This window comes from Pristiophorus japonicus, chromosome 2 (assembly GCF_044704955.1).
Source record: "Pristiophorus japonicus isolate sPriJap1 chromosome 2, sPriJap1.hap1, whole genome shotgun sequence".
Taxonomy (NCBI): domain Eukaryota; kingdom Metazoa; phylum Chordata; class Chondrichthyes; family Pristiophoridae; genus Pristiophorus; species Pristiophorus japonicus.
Window position 1 is genome coordinate 346,989,703 of NC_091978.1, and position 15,506 is coordinate 347,005,208.

A 15,506-nucleotide genomic window follows, 5' to 3' on the forward strand; every position below is an offset into this window, starting at 1 on the left:
CTTCAAGATGTAGTTTGGGACCTGGAATATTAGATCCTTCATTGCAACACCTGTGAACTCATCCCTTTTTGGCGTGGAAGCAAGTCATCCTTGTTTTGAGGGACTGCCTATGGGCCTCACTGCTTTCCATTCTTGGTGTCACTATCAATGCTCCTCAGTTAGTATACTGGATCTGTTGGTGTGCATTACTAACACCGATGCCACAACTTCTCTCTGCTGACACATGGTCCACTCGATGCCTCCTCAAAGCTCTATTTTCCACCGGACAACCTGAAGCAATGTGTCCATTGATACTCTACCCCTTGAACAGTCTTGAACTCACTCGCTCGCTACAATTGTCTCTGAACCTGGACACTGGTTCGCTGATACTTCAAGCTGACTTCACTTTGTTTACAAGTCATCTTCATCCCACCACAGGACCTCAAACTTTAACTTTGGATCGGGAGCAGGCAATGAGAGTGTCCAATCAGGATATATCTCTCCTAATCTTTGTCATGCCTATCTAATGTAAATTCCCTCTGTGTCTTTTTACCTGCCCTTGGGAGAATGCCGAGAGACACAGAATAGCCATGGGCTTATCCAAGGGCGATTTAAGCTTGGGATGGAAGCACGAGTGCAGAAAGACAGCTGAGTAGTGATTGCTTAGGGTTGGGATTTGGAGTAGTAAAGCCCTCATGAGGGGAGAAAAAAGGTGGCATGACTGGAAGGGGAATCAGAAGGCAAGGGCCCCAAGAGAATAAAAATAAAAGTAATGGATTTGGGTCCATAGGGACAGCCAAAATGCGCACATAAATGGACACGGAATTAATTTGTTATATAGGCATGGCAAAGATTTGGAGGGACATGTCCTCTGGAATATGCACAATGTCCTCCAGTTAACCATTTGGAAGACCAAAGCAGTTATCTTCAGCACCAGCTATAACTTCCATACTCTTGCCATGGATTCAATCCCCATCTCTGGCCACTGTCTCAAATTGAACCAGACTATTCACAACCTCGACATCCTATTTGACCCAGAGCTGGCCCACAGCATCTCCATTATAGACACTATCTACTTCCACCTCCTGTAAGAGCACCCCTCTCCACCCCTGCCTCAGCCTATCTGCAATCAAAACCCTCTTCCGTGCCTTTACCACCTCCAGACTTGACTACTCTTCTGGTTGGGCTTCCATCTTTCACCCTCTATAACTTCAGCTCATCCAAAACTCTGTTGCTCGTATCCTGTTATGCTGACCAGCACCCGTGCTTGCTCACCTGCTATACCTCCAAGTTAAAATTAACATCCTCGAATCCAAGCCCCTTTATCGCCTCACCTCTATCTCTGTAACTTGCTCCAGCTCTACAACCCTCGGAGAACTCTGCGTTCCTCCAGCTTCTTGTGCAGCGCCTGTTCCCTTCACCCCACTATTGGCAACTGTGCCTTCAGCAGTTTAGCCCGTATGCTCGGGCATTTCTTCCCAAAACCCCTCTGCCTGGTGACCTCTGTCTCCTCCTGGAAAATCCACCTGTGAGCATTTTAGTCCGCCCTCCAAATTCTTACCTCAGCATCTATTTGTCAATTATGTTTATGTAGGTGCTTTTCTATTTTAAAAACACAACAAACACAAGTTTTCGTTTTCTTTAAATGAGTAGGTATGATCTTGGAAGTGTGAATCATCTCGGGACCTTTCTTGTTAAGAAAATCCTGGAGGACTGCATGATGTCGGAGGCTACCAGCCCCAGAATGCAGTCGAAAAGCCTAAAGTAATGCAACACCTCAATAGGTAAAGTGGCTGCAGGAAGACTATTTTTAAGTTTATACTTTAAAAAAAAAATCTTCTAACTTCTTCGATATGTGTCTGCCTTTCCCATATCCTTCTTTCAACTGTACCACCTAACCCATGAATATAGCCACTTCAAAATACTTGAATTAAGGAAAATGTAATTATGGAAAATGTAATATACTGAAGTAGATGGTAAATATTGAAAGAGAACATTTAAATTTAAAAAAAAAACAAAGCTTTTGCATCATAAAAAATGCTGCAGCCGTGGACCGTCCCTTGCTTCCATTCCCAGCAAAGTCAGCACCATAATGCGGTGTTTGTGCTACCTGCGCTTTCAAAACATAACGAGGCACGTTCATGGCAATTGTGCAAATACACAGCATCACAGTAACTCCTTCGTTGTGTGCAACAAGCCGGAGGCTTCGGTCCCTAAAACCATCAGTGGCTTGCGTCTGCAGCAGCAGATTGCATTGCTGGCCTGACTGAGCTAATGATCTCAGTTGTGGGAGGAAATTACCCTTACCTTAAGTATAAAGAAAAGGGAGTAATACAAAATATGGAAGTCTGCATTTGTGAAAATATTCAGGCATTTTTTGATCGGTGCTATAAAAGCTCACCCGTGTGTATGATGTAATTGAATTCAGAAGCTACACCCAATGCTAGTGTCAAGACAAATTACACGCAGAAGATCTATAGAAAACACTGTTGGTGGTCTCTGTGACTAGCGTACCAATGCACTTTATTACTGTAGCAGACAGAATCTATTCATCGCGACCATGTCAAGAATTACAGTGCCATCTTGTGGCTGCAAAGTGCTGCAGTAGAAATCCTGACTATAAATAGAGACCATTAGAGAGGAGAAAAAGAAACACCTGAACAGTTTGCCAAATGCCCAACCTCAGGCCCCATCGTCCACCCTTTCTCACTTACTGAGGGCTGCTGTCACCTGATCTTTAATTATGATTCACCGGTAGTTCTGCGCAGTTTGCTGTCTTGATGGAAATGAGGACCAAGGGCCAATATGAATAGTCTCGGGCCTCACCATTTTGGTGCAGGGATTGAATCCTGTGCCCTTCCCTTTGCGCCCAAAAATGGACAAGCCTGAATCTCTAGTTAAGGGTATGCAATTCAAAAGTCACAGAATTCCTTCTACCCAACCGCTACATTTATTGCTGATGAGGCAAGAATATAAAACTGGCACAAATAATGGAAGCAGCCTTTTTATTCAAAGAAAAAAGTTCATAATTGATTGAATGCAGTTGAAGGCTTGTACAGTAGGGGCGTCAATGCAAGTGCTTAATACAGAAGGTAAATACCAGTTTTGGTGCAAACGTTACATTGGTTGGTAATACAGCCATCATGAGAGTTTCATAATCAGGCACTTTTAATACAAGCAGATCTTTAAATGACAATTAGTGCTCAAATCAGAATAGCTAATCTGAACTGATAGCTAAGCACTTGAGTGGGTTATGGCAGGCAGCTAAATTTCAAGAAATAGTTTGGTTCAATACCAACTGTGTACTGACCAAATTCCATTCTTCAGGATTAGTGAGATTCTATCCTTTACAGAATGCACGCTTCATTCAAAGTTTTACTCAATGCTACATTTGCTTACTGCCCCTGTTCAAACCTTTGAATACTGCACCACACAAGGGGTTATACAGTCACAGTGAAGGGTCACAGTCAGGCACTTGATAAAAGTAGAAACTAATTAGTGCTCAAGCAATGAACAGCAGTAGCTTCATTTAAAAATATATATATACACTGGTGAACATGCTTAATTTCCAGTAAAGCATCTTTGGTTGATCAGATGAACGACGATGTATTTTGAAAAATACCGAGAAGGTTCATGAATTATTCACATCACTTCCGTTACCTTCTTGAGAGTTGGAAATTTGGCAGAAACATTATCTACTGGTTTTTAATTATGTAGCCAGTGAGTGACGGCAGTTTCCTGAAGTATCAAGATTAAAGCCATGACTAACTGCACACAGTGTCATGTAGGACGCATTAAATGTCTTATTGAAAATGCCTTATTGAAAATGCCAACACTGCCCTTCCCCAAATAAAAAAAAACATATAAGCCTTACTTTCACAGATATGCAACTTGCATTACAGAATTGAAGTTAAAGAAAAAGGTACCATTTGATTGAAGAAAAATGCTACACGCTCATTAATTACATCCAAGTTCTGATTTTTCATTGTTTTGTGAAAAAATACTTTGATTTTCAAATTACTCCCTGACTAAGCAAACCTCAAAAAGTTATATTCTTTGGGGGGGTGGAGCGGGGCGGGGCAGGGAGGGAAGGGGAAGTGATTCTACCACTAATACCAACTAAAGTGCTCCTTTAATATTTAATTTTATATTCAGAAACTTTTCTAGTGAACCTACGAACCAGATTGAAGGGATGAATGGCTTATTCCTGTTCCTATGTTGTTTCTAACTGTATCCCATTTTACTCTATATAAAAAAAGCTTCATAAATCTTTAATTGTGCAGTGTTGTCCTGCAAAAATTTTTTTTTTTTTAATGGAAAGTAGAAAGACTTAAAAAAAAAAATGTGATCCTTTAGAACCCCCATTACTCCCCCCCCCAAAATTGACAAGGGTATGCAACACTTAGATTAGAAGTAGCATCCTTTTTTTCCCCACTACATAAGGCAAGATTTCATGAACCTCTACTGACAAAGTCTCATAAGATCAAGCTCTCTCATGAACATGTAAAGTGATTATAAGAATACCCACACTTCCCCCATCGCTAATAGTACCACAAAATCAATCTATTAAACTAGCACTACATTGATCTTTTTAAATTAACAACCTAAGAATTACCCATTAAATAAGGTGCAATCTTAGTCAAGTTTCCCAGAGAGTCATTAAAAGAACTAAAGTGCTATACTAAGAAGGAAATGCAATTTCTTGCCAGTGATAATATATTACTGATCTTTAAGTTGGCCACCATCATAACCCATGCTATTTTACACAGACATCACTGGCCTCTGATAGTGGCTGCTGAAACAAAGTAAACACTAAACTAATTGGGATTCGTAAACGATGGAAATTCCAAATGGCATTTAAATGATCCAACACTGCTGTTGACGGGAGAAAAATTATGCAGTGAAATTGTCAAAGGATGAACGCAATGCAAAGGAATCCTGGACTACTCTGCCTTTTCAAGTTTTTGGTGAAAGCTTAAGTATAGCGAAGCTACGAGATCACTATATTGTGTCCATGTATTTATACGACCACAGAAGCAGTGGGGGGGAAATACACTACAGCTTGTTTAAATATCCTTAATTTTCATACACATTTTAAAACAGACGCCAATCTACATATCCCATCACTGATGCAACTAGATTTATATTGGAATTCAAGTCTTAAAAATGTTACCTCAAATTGCTGTCATTAAATAAATTTAAAGTGCTGGCCATTGCGAGTGCCTCCAGTGACACACCAACACCACAGACGATGACCATACTATTTTAGGCTATTCATTAGAATTAAACTCATGCCAGCTTAAAACAAGTATTTCTTTCTAGAGTCCAGTGTTAATTCAGTAGCACGTACATATGCATAGCTTCAGACCCAAATTAAGCTGCAAATTGTAAAAATGCATTATCACTTTACTTCAACCCCACAAACCGGAATCACAATTCAACCCCACAAACCGGAATCACAATTAAGCTAACAAAGAGTAGTAGTGACTGAACCCTTCCTCTAAACCTTACCCAGGTGGCAGCACTTTGTCGATACTTAGTCTTGTCTTATGCACTCTCTTTCATATAAAGGCAAAAGCTGAATAGGCCCAAAATGCCGCATTACCGAGAATGGATCTTTTATTTATAAAATATTTCTTCAGTAAATTTATGTGGATGCACATGTATAATTAAGCAGATTAATCCATGGCACTATATCATATACCATGTCAAATAAGTGCTTTATCATTTATTGGTAGCTCTTGTTTACCACCTGTGCAATGCATACTGAACATGTTAATACAGGTTTACTTAAAGAATATTAATGGTTAACACAGTTCTAAGTATTTGTAAATGCTAGCGACATCTAGTTAACCATCTAACTTCCCATTTTCTTAGCAAAGTACGACTGGATTAAAACAGTAGCTGGTATCTGCACCAAAGCCATTCAGGATCAAATGAAGCATGTGTCCAGGTACTGCAAACCACAAATCCACTGGCAATTCTTGCCTCCCACAAAATGTGGCCAGAATGGTTTGGTTTAGAGAACGTTTAAATTGGACTGGGTAATGCACATTTCTATTTCCCTATATATGTGTTCCCATACTTTTAAATGGGAAAAGCTCCAGGGTGGTTAAATTAATATGCTGCAGAGCACCTCTTAAGGAGCCAAAAGGTAATTTATCCAGTAAGAATATATCCCTGTCAACAACCCCTGCTTCAAAGCATAACTTGGGTTTATACAGCACACAAGAATGGCGCAAAGAAGAAATTGAACGCAAATTTGAAAGCTTGCTTCACTATAGCTCTCCAGTCATGTTCAATTTTGACGTGCCTTGCAGCTGCTGGTGTTAGCTTCGACATACAGTTGAGGCATCCGATGGCTTTCAGTTCAAAGACTGGCCATTTACTGCCCAACTTGCCCTCCAAAATTGTACTGAATTCCACCACACTCCCTGGCCCCAAGTTCAGCAGAACATTTTTGAACTCATTACTAGCTCTTAGTACAACATCTTTGGTTGCATCATCTTCAAGAGTCTTGTTCCCATTTGTACCATAAGGCATTCCCACTGTTATTTCAAATTTATAGTGACAAAACTTTTTAAGATGGCAGGTGTGCTTGGTGAGGAATTTAAGTCGACAAAGATCTTCCTCCTCCACAGTCACATTTTTGGGATCACACTCAGGATATGGCTCACCATACAAGCATCTCATCCAATCACTTAAGAAGTATGGAAGCAAATTTATTGCAGACTCTGCACTATTGTCAATCTCGGTGACACGGACATATTTGAACCTTCCAGTCCATGTGACTCTATGTCCCTCAAGATGGCTACAAAGGATCTGAACCCGAGCCACGTTCGTCTCTTTCCAGGCACGAGGCCCACAAACAAAGCTGTACTGTTGCCAAGTCAGAGTGGAATTGTACACCTTCATACCTTCCGATCTGTACACGTACACCCAGCAGAACATCATGATAGCAGTGAGCCAAACCAGGATGAGCTTGACAATTGAGCTGCTCGTCAGAGACTTGACTAGTCCTAACAAAGTGCCAGTCGATTTTGTCCACATGTGGAGGACAACTGGAATACTGCACAAAACGAGGGTGATTATTATCTTGATCAATTCCATGGAAATGAACCATTTTATTAATTGGATCACGAACATTAATGCAATACCTATAAGTAGGATTGGCAGGGCAAAGAGAAACAGGAAATAGCCCACTGATGCCCGAATAAGACCTATACCTGTGGAAGTTTTCAAAAGGTCCACAGACAGTTCGCACCACATAAAGCAGACAAGGTAAGGAACCAAGTAGCAATAAGTACCTTTAAAGTTCCTCAATTGCGCCATTCTGAAGAATAAGTAAAACAAGAAAAAGTACAAGAGACAGGGAATGCCTATATTCAACACAAAGATATTACCTATCGGGATAGACATAAAGGCTTTCCCAAAGAATCTTAAGTAGGACCAGCAATCAGGAAGAGATTGAGCAAACCCGATTACTGAGCATGCAGCCTCTGTAATGAGCGCCCTGCGCGTGTATGGTTCTGCACATGTACTCAGGCTCATGTAAGATGTTATCAAGAAGAAAATTGCAACGACTGACAGCTCTGAACAAGGAATCCAATCTTTGTCGGCTATGGGAAAGGAAAGAATCACAAAAAACACAGAGAGCATGAAATGGATGTGTGGTTCCAAATGACTCCAACTAAAGTTCACCTCAGCCTGTTCTACATCTAGATCTGGCTCAAAACGGAGCAGCAAATCAGTCATTGTCCTGAAATTGTCCCATGCTTTGCTATCCTGAAAGACTTTCAAAGTACATATCACCATGGAAATGAAGGAAAGGTAAAAAATAACTAGAGGGATGATGAAAGCAAAGAAGTTAATCGTCAAGTTGCTGATTAGGAAAAAAAAGACGAGAGCATTTACATGGCGGAGTGGAATAATTGTTTGCAGCCAGTGCATTCCAGCTTTGGAGGCTAGATCAATGAGGTGTTCCTTTATTTCAATTAAGGCATGAAGTGGGTATTTCAGAATCTGTAGAAGACAGACAAAATATGTGTTTAGTATATTTAAAAAAAGTAAACTTTTACATGGCTCAGGAAAAAAAAATCTATAACTATGATCGAATTAAAACTAATCAAAAAAATATAAACTAGGTTAGCATATTGCAAAGTCAAATTAGTGTCACCGTTGACCGGTAAAAAGGCAATACTAAACATGCAATGTGATCAAGCCAACAAAATTAATCCATTGATAAGGATTGGAAACCAAGGAAAATGGGCAATAGTTAGGAAGTGATCATTAAAATCCACCAACAGCCAGCAAGAAATCTCGGGAAGGATTCAGCTACAGCCTTGTTTAGTTAGTTCTTTTGCTACAGAAATATTTCAAGTTTTGGAGAAGTTACAACCATTAACAGCCACATACAGCAGAATCATTTATTTACATATAAGTTCCCCAATCTTTGAAAGAAGAATTGATACAATGCTGAGATAAATACTAATCATGGATTTTCTCTCTCTCTATAAACCCACAATTCTGATGCAATAAACTATTTATAAGTAGATTACCTTCTGTAACAAAGCCCAGGATCCAGTAATATTAAGTTAAATATGTCAATGTATGATTTTAAGAGTGACCTAAACCGATAAACTGCTGCTTGCTGCACCAGTCCGCAGATTAAAACATTAATACTCTTAATTATACCTTCTGCCGCAATGACATCTCTTCGGGTGGTTTCCCTTCAAGGCCATCATCCTCTCCCTGCATTAACAAATTAGATGGGATAATGCCCTTGGCGTACTTCTTTGTGATGTCAACAAAATCATCCACCATCATGTCCTTGTTACCTGAAATAGCAGCAAGAATATTAGTTAACAGGAACACCAATATGCTACACCAACATAGCAGAGGTCCCAAATTCTGCACCATTTTATTTTTGTGCTCAAGAGATCGTTAGCGCTGAGTGACAGAACACATTAGAATTTTAAGTACTTGATTTGCATTGAATACTTCCAGCTAAGTGCAAAGTGAACTTTGATGTTTCGCTCTGTAAACATGTCTTAGCCCAAACCTTAAGAATGATCCAAATGCATTTTTCCACACCAGCCACCCTTGTGGTCACAGCAACTGCCACTTTATTGCCAAGTTATGGACACACTTGTCTGACACAAACTCATTCCACATGAAACCCACATAGCCAGTGAAGCTTTCTGTGATCGGTGAGCACCGCAGGACAGAGTCTATCTCATCAATAACGAGAATAGAATTACTATTTAACATTTGAACACATTTTTAGTTGACAAGGTCATTTGTTTTGCCTTTATGATGCTTTTCTCTTGGGGGCAGGGGGGAAGCATTTGTAGTGATATTGGTTTTGGAGGCATTGGGCTCATACCCATCGTCACCCAATGAATCCAGGTAGAGGACATCAAGCCTGAATTTGAACCCAGGAGTTCACTAAACCGAGTGCGAACGTACTACGCGATACATTCCTCTAAATGTGTAACTTTACTCAGACATCTCAGCTGTGCTAGTCACGTTATACTGGCCTCACACACCAGGTGCCAGGTAATCATGTGCAGCAACATAGGTACAAGTTTTAAGCAGCACTGTGCTATTGGAGAGTTTATAGTTAGGCTGAATTCCTTCTACAGCACAAAACAGCCCCGTTTGAGAACTGCTGAAGGTTTGTGCTATTACTGTGAGGTAAATAACCACAAGTTACATTTTCCCTTGGTTTCCTCTTTGCTTTCTTCCTTCTTTTGTTTCAATAGATTTTCCTACATCAGATAAAACTATCGACAGTACATTATAAAACTCTGATCCCAAGTATCCTTTTTCTTGAACAAGCTATTGTATGAACTGTGAAAAATCCTTCTGCGGTGTTGGTTTGATTTTCCCACCCGTAGTATTTTATAGCACTATACTGCAAGACAATCTTTCTTGAACCAATGTGGAAAATGGGGTCAGAATGAATCTGAAACAAGAAACTAAAAAGAAATTGCTGTTACACTGAATACTGAACTTTAAAAGAAAACATGTCAAAGTATTTTTTTAAGAAGTAATAAAACAGAAAAACAGCCAGCAGGTTTTGTCCTTACTTTGAACGCTGACCAGTCGTTCAAGCACTCGCCTCTCTTTTTGCAGCATTTTTGGGACAGGACCTGGTTCTACCTTGCTACCTGCATAATAATAAAACCAACGCAAGTTAATTTGCGATCATAACACATGGTCAATGTAGATTGGAAAACGTGTAACCTCTTCTACATTGTTGGTCTTCAAAACCATGTCCGACATGGCCCTTTTCTGTTGGCCTACCCTCAGCATTGATGTGGCTGACATTCTCCAGGAGCTCAGAGACAGCAACCTGCTTCTTTCGGTGGGGATTCAGCTTCCAGTACATGACTAAGGTAGCCTTCCGCACAACTCGTTCAAACTCACTCTCGTCTGTGAGCTGTTTCACCTCCTGCTCATTCTCAGACGTGATGCCTTTAGGAAAAAGTAGGGGGTCAAGTGTTCAAACCTTTTAGCAATGGAAACCAACTATCTTGTATGAAAACAAGTAAGTTTACACAATTACATTCTGTAATATATATATATATTTTAAATACACATTCAATCTTCGGCAACCCATTTTAGAGTTGATTCAAGACAGGCTATAATTTGTGCATCATTTAAGTCACATTTACCATTTATTCCCATTCCCTTTCAGGGATGCAAATGGTATTGGAATGGAAAAACTGGTAAATAAAATGTTACAGCATACAATATTACAAGCTACCCAAGAGAATGCAGGAGTAGGAAGATTCAGACAGCCTACACGTGATCCATTTCCTAGTCTGAACAGAAACTAATTAGACTAAGACTCATTCCTAAAAGTAGGTGAATTCTGGTACCAAGTATCTCTTGGAATCAAAGTCCACTGATATCGCATTCATAGATTATTAGTGGATGAGTAGTTATTAAAAACACTGAAATCTTTAAATCGTTTGCAGCTTTATAAATAAAGGAAGAGAGCTGAAATTGTAAGTCATCCAATGCTGGTCAGAGGTGTACCTTTGTAGACAAGCCATCATAGAGCAACAGCTCCCTGATCTCAGCCAAGTAATCAGGCTGATCTGGAGATGTCTGAAGTCAGGGCCTCAGGAGATTTCGTAGGAAAGGAACAATGGAACAGGAGTAGGCCATGTGGCCCATCAAGCCTGCTCTACCATCTTGTTAGCCAAGGTAGCTTTGTCCTTCAATCCCAATTTCCTGTCTCCTCTCCTTACGTACCAATGTCCACATGAAATATGTGTCACCCTTTCTCCCACGGTCTTACTGGCAGGCAGGGGGAGGGAAGAGTTCATCTCATTTGCACATTTGTCTGCCAGTGTGCTTGATGAGCTGTATGGCAAGGCAAAGGGCGGGGAATTGTGGCCTCTACTGGTACGTACGCGCCCAAAGAGGCCCTGCAAGTGCCGGCTCTAGACGCCCGATGCGCATGCGCCAGAAACTGGCATTTGCGAACTGTCAAAATTTCTTTTGATATTTCCAACGCATCCCCGGGAGAAGGGCCTTCGCGGGCGGAGATTTGGGCTATTTTCCCAACTCCTGCCCAGCGAATGACCCTCAAACTCTTACACCTGGTAAGAGTTTTAAAAGATAGAAAAATAACATTTTATCAATAATTTTTATATTTAAATACCCTGTCCATTAAGATAAGTTTATGTTTACCTCTTAAAACATTAAAAAAAAATGCAAAAAATAATTTATCTAAAACATTTAATTAAATTCAATTTCAATTAATTTTAAATATGTGAAGTGTTTTTTATTTATTTAAAATGTTCGTGGTTTTTCAGGGGATTGCCATTCACAGAAATAGTGATATCCGTACAAACAGAATTCACCATGACTGTGAATGGGGATACTCCATTTTAATTGGTTGGTCCGGCCCATGTGAACCCAGGCCGCACATACGCTCCTAAAATACAGGAGCCCATATGCTGGACTGTGAATGGTAGCCTCGGACCGTAAGTCTCTGATCTGTTCCTCCGGGACCATCAGCTACTTTCGTTAAGAAAATTTGGGTTGGAGGCGCCCGCCCGCAGGAAACCTCCGACTGCAGTTTCTGGGGATGGGGATTAGGAAAGCACAGGAACAAAACTGTGAATGGCAAAGGGCTATGCTATTCATTTGCTACCATAATTCTGTCATTTCAGTATTTAACCACTTTTGAACTTTATCATCTCTACTACCCTGCCTGGTACTTGGAGTAAGTAGTTCTTCCTGGCACTGGCTTTAAATCTACTTTTTGCCTGTATAAAAAGTGATTAACTTTAAAGCAGCTTTGGGCCATTCTGACAAATGTCATAAGGCACTATACTAATCAAGGTTTTTCTTTTCACCAATATAAATTTATGGGCACTACTCTTGCATTCACAGCTTGTACTATTCCATACCATTTAATACTTTAGATAATTTGGCGTGGCTGGCTCCTCAACAGTCTTCTTTCTAGAATGCAGAACCTCAGCTGACCCAATCTTTACTCATAGCACATCCCCCATTACATAGAATTAAGAGTCGACAACACAGAAACATGCCATTCAGCCCAACTGGTCTGTGCCAGCATTTATGCTCCACGCGAGCCTCCTCCCACCCCTTGTCATCCAACCCCATCAGCATATTAGTCTGTTGATTACTCCCTCGTGTGCTTTTCTAGCTTATCCTTAAATACATCCATGCTATTCACCTCAAATACTTCTTGTGGTAAGGCGTTCCTCATTCTTACCATGCTTTGGGTAAATAAGTTTCTCCTGAATTCCCTGTTGGATTTATTGGTGACTACCTTGTGGCTACTAGTTTTATACTCCATTACAAGTGGAAGCATTTTCCCAATGCCTACCCTTTCCACCACTTTCATAATCTTAAAGGCCTCGATTAGGTCACCCCTTGGTCTTTTCTTTTCTAGAGAAAAAAAAAAAAGAGGACCAGCCTGCTCAGCCTTTCCCGATAGGTATAACCTCTCAGTTCTAGTATCATCCTTGTGAATCTTTCTTGCACCTTATACCTCTTGTACCTTTCATAATATGAGAACCAGATTACATTGTTTTGTTGCCCTTTTTCAGTCCAATTCCAGTGCATGTATATAGTTTTGTGGCAACATGTCCAGAATGGAAAACAGTATTCAAAGTGTGGTCAGAGCAGTCAGTATTTTGCTATTCATAGCTTTGGTAGACTTGTGCTCCTATAGTGTTAGCCATGTAATCATTCAATGAGCTTTCACTTTACCACATTATCGAGACATTAAAAATGATAAGTTACCATTTGGTGACCACCTTGTGGTTACTAGTTTTATACTCCATTACAAGTGGAAGCATTTTCCCGATGCCTACCCTTTCCACCACTTTCATAATCTTAAAGGCCTCGATTAGGTCACCCCTTGGTCTTTTCACATCCCATTCCAAGTCTTTCTATGCTAACTACAAAGAAATGTACCTTTCCTTTCTGCAAGGCAATCTTTAAGCAGTTTTGTTGCTTCTTTCTTGCCCTGTTTGGCTGCTTGGATCAACCAGTCTACAGCTGTACAGTTGTTCAGTTCTTCGTCCTTATCGGCAGCTAGCTTCAGGTAATATTTACCAACCTAGCAGTAACAGGGAAAAAAAGAGACCATTATTTTTTTCTTTAAATCTGAAGGTCATAGCAATACGGAGTTCAGAGACATTGGGGTGTACATGCACAAATCTTTGAAGGTGGCAGGTCAAGCTGAGATGGCTGTGTTAGATCTCTTAATTTCCAATGAAATACGAACTCTGATGGTAGTTTTAACTTTTTAATCTTGGCAGAGAGTAACAAGCTGCTGGCTTATTGCCAGTTTCTTTGTCTTACTGAAACAACATGGTCAAAATGGCTGTATTTTATACCTGGATCAATTTACAGAAAATAACTCACCTTCTTTGACCTTATTGGCTCACTACCCAAGGTCCGAAAATGTCAAGTTGATTGATGAGTTAATGCAACATGCCGAACTGCATGTAGCAGCCTTGACTTGGGGGTCTGTGAATTTTCACAGTCTGTCTAAATGAGCTTGTTTGAATACTCTATCAATCCCCCCTTTGATTCTTTCACAAACTGAATCATAAAACTTCAGGTATTACTGGTTAAGCATCCTACAAAATAATTTCATACATGTTAATAGAGTTTCCTTCTAAAATTTGTTGATGTGTTTCGCCACATGTCCGGACTAGGAGCTTCCACACAAATTTACACCACCCCGAGTTCCATCGTGGCCACAATGGAAGTCTGGTTTTAGTAGGTTAATTAACCTTATTCCAATTTAATCCAAATCAATCTCTTAATTCAACCAGTAAACAACCTTTCCTTAAGCATAACATACCCCTGTGCCACGTACAGACGGTCTGCTGGGACCTGCAAGGTGTCTCACCTGCGGGACAGCAGCTACAGCCGCCTGGTAGCAACAACATTTAATCAATATAAAAGTAAAACAATTACAACAAATAGAATTAAACCTTCCACCAATGAAGTTCCTATTGAACCTAGCCATTCAGTGGCTCCACTCCACAAAGTGAATGATGGGGGTTGCTTAAGTTTTTCTACTTCCTTTTGGATATGCTCCGCTAAGTGGGTCATTTCTTCGGAGCTATCTGGGATATATGTGTAGCACTCAGTTCCGAGTAGGGCGAAAGTACCTTCCTTTTCAGCCAGGATGTAATCAAGGGCCAGTCTATTCTGTAGGGCTACTGTGCGGATTGCTATCATTTCTGCATTGATTTGAACTAGGGCCTCTGAGGCATCATTGGCTACTCATTCCACAACGGATGCCATGTTAATGGATTCCCTTGCCAGTTTGGCGGTCCATACCCAGGGATCAGGATGGCAAAGAACCTCTCTGTTTTTGTGATAGCTCTCTTAGGACGGTGTAAATGTTCCGACAGTGACTTCATATGATACATATAAGGCACAATGTAGGCTAAATAGCAGGATCCCATCCAATTCTGGGGCAGCCAAGGATAGGCCTCGTGGCCACACACCCAGTAGGTGCCATTATAGGCAATGAATGTTAGCTGTTTCTTTGTCAGCAACACTCCGGGGCCTGTCCAGGCTTTTCCATCTGTTTTATTCAGAATCCCCGTTACGTTAAAAATTCCCACATCGGCCCAGTTTGGACGGTTCCGTGGCTTGATTATATTATAATTCTGGGAGCAGTTACTATACCCCATATTTTGGCCTCCTTTGATGTTTCTAATCAGACAGACCGATTCCCCCGGTCTTCCTATTCCCGTTGTATTAGTGATAACAGAAAATGGGGGCCGTTTGGAATTATTGTAGCATGGTTGGTATCTCCCTTCAAAGGTAGTCAAATTGTAACCTGCTGACTTCCATTTACGTGCCCAGTTTTCCGTATCCTGAAACGCATTGCCTGTTTTGTTTAATTATCCACTCAGCCATTTCCGAGATATTCAAGGTGATACGTCCTTACTACACAGTATAAATGCACACGAGGCCCATGCTTGAGAGATCAGTCTGTGACCTGTCCT

At 40.6% G+C, this 15,506-nt stretch overlaps 1 protein-coding gene across 3 annotated transcripts in view; it reads right to left on the reverse strand.

Moving 5' to 3' along the window:
• Positions 1-2,970: 2,970 nt before the first annotated feature.
• The window catches only part of LOC139249079 (wolframin-like), a 56,402-nt gene continuing 43,866 nt past the window's right edge, over positions 2,971-15,506 (reverse strand). For 2 of the 3 annotated variants that reach the window (XM_070872270.1, XM_070872269.1), the window contains exons 3-7: positions 13,447-13,591; positions 10,288-10,458; positions 10,071-10,151; positions 8,674-8,816; positions 2,971-8,001 (exon numbers count right to left, since the gene is read on the reverse strand). In XM_070872270.1, coding sequence (XP_070728371.1) covers positions 6,196-8,001; positions 8,674-8,816; positions 10,071-10,151; positions 10,288-10,458; positions 13,447-13,591 — 2,346 coding nt within the window. In that variant the 3' untranslated portion in view covers positions 2,971-6,195. The remainder of the gene's footprint in view (positions 8,002-8,673; positions 8,817-10,070; positions 10,152-10,287; positions 10,459-13,446; positions 13,592-15,506) is intronic. The other variant, XM_070872271.1, reaches the window with a different exon arrangement.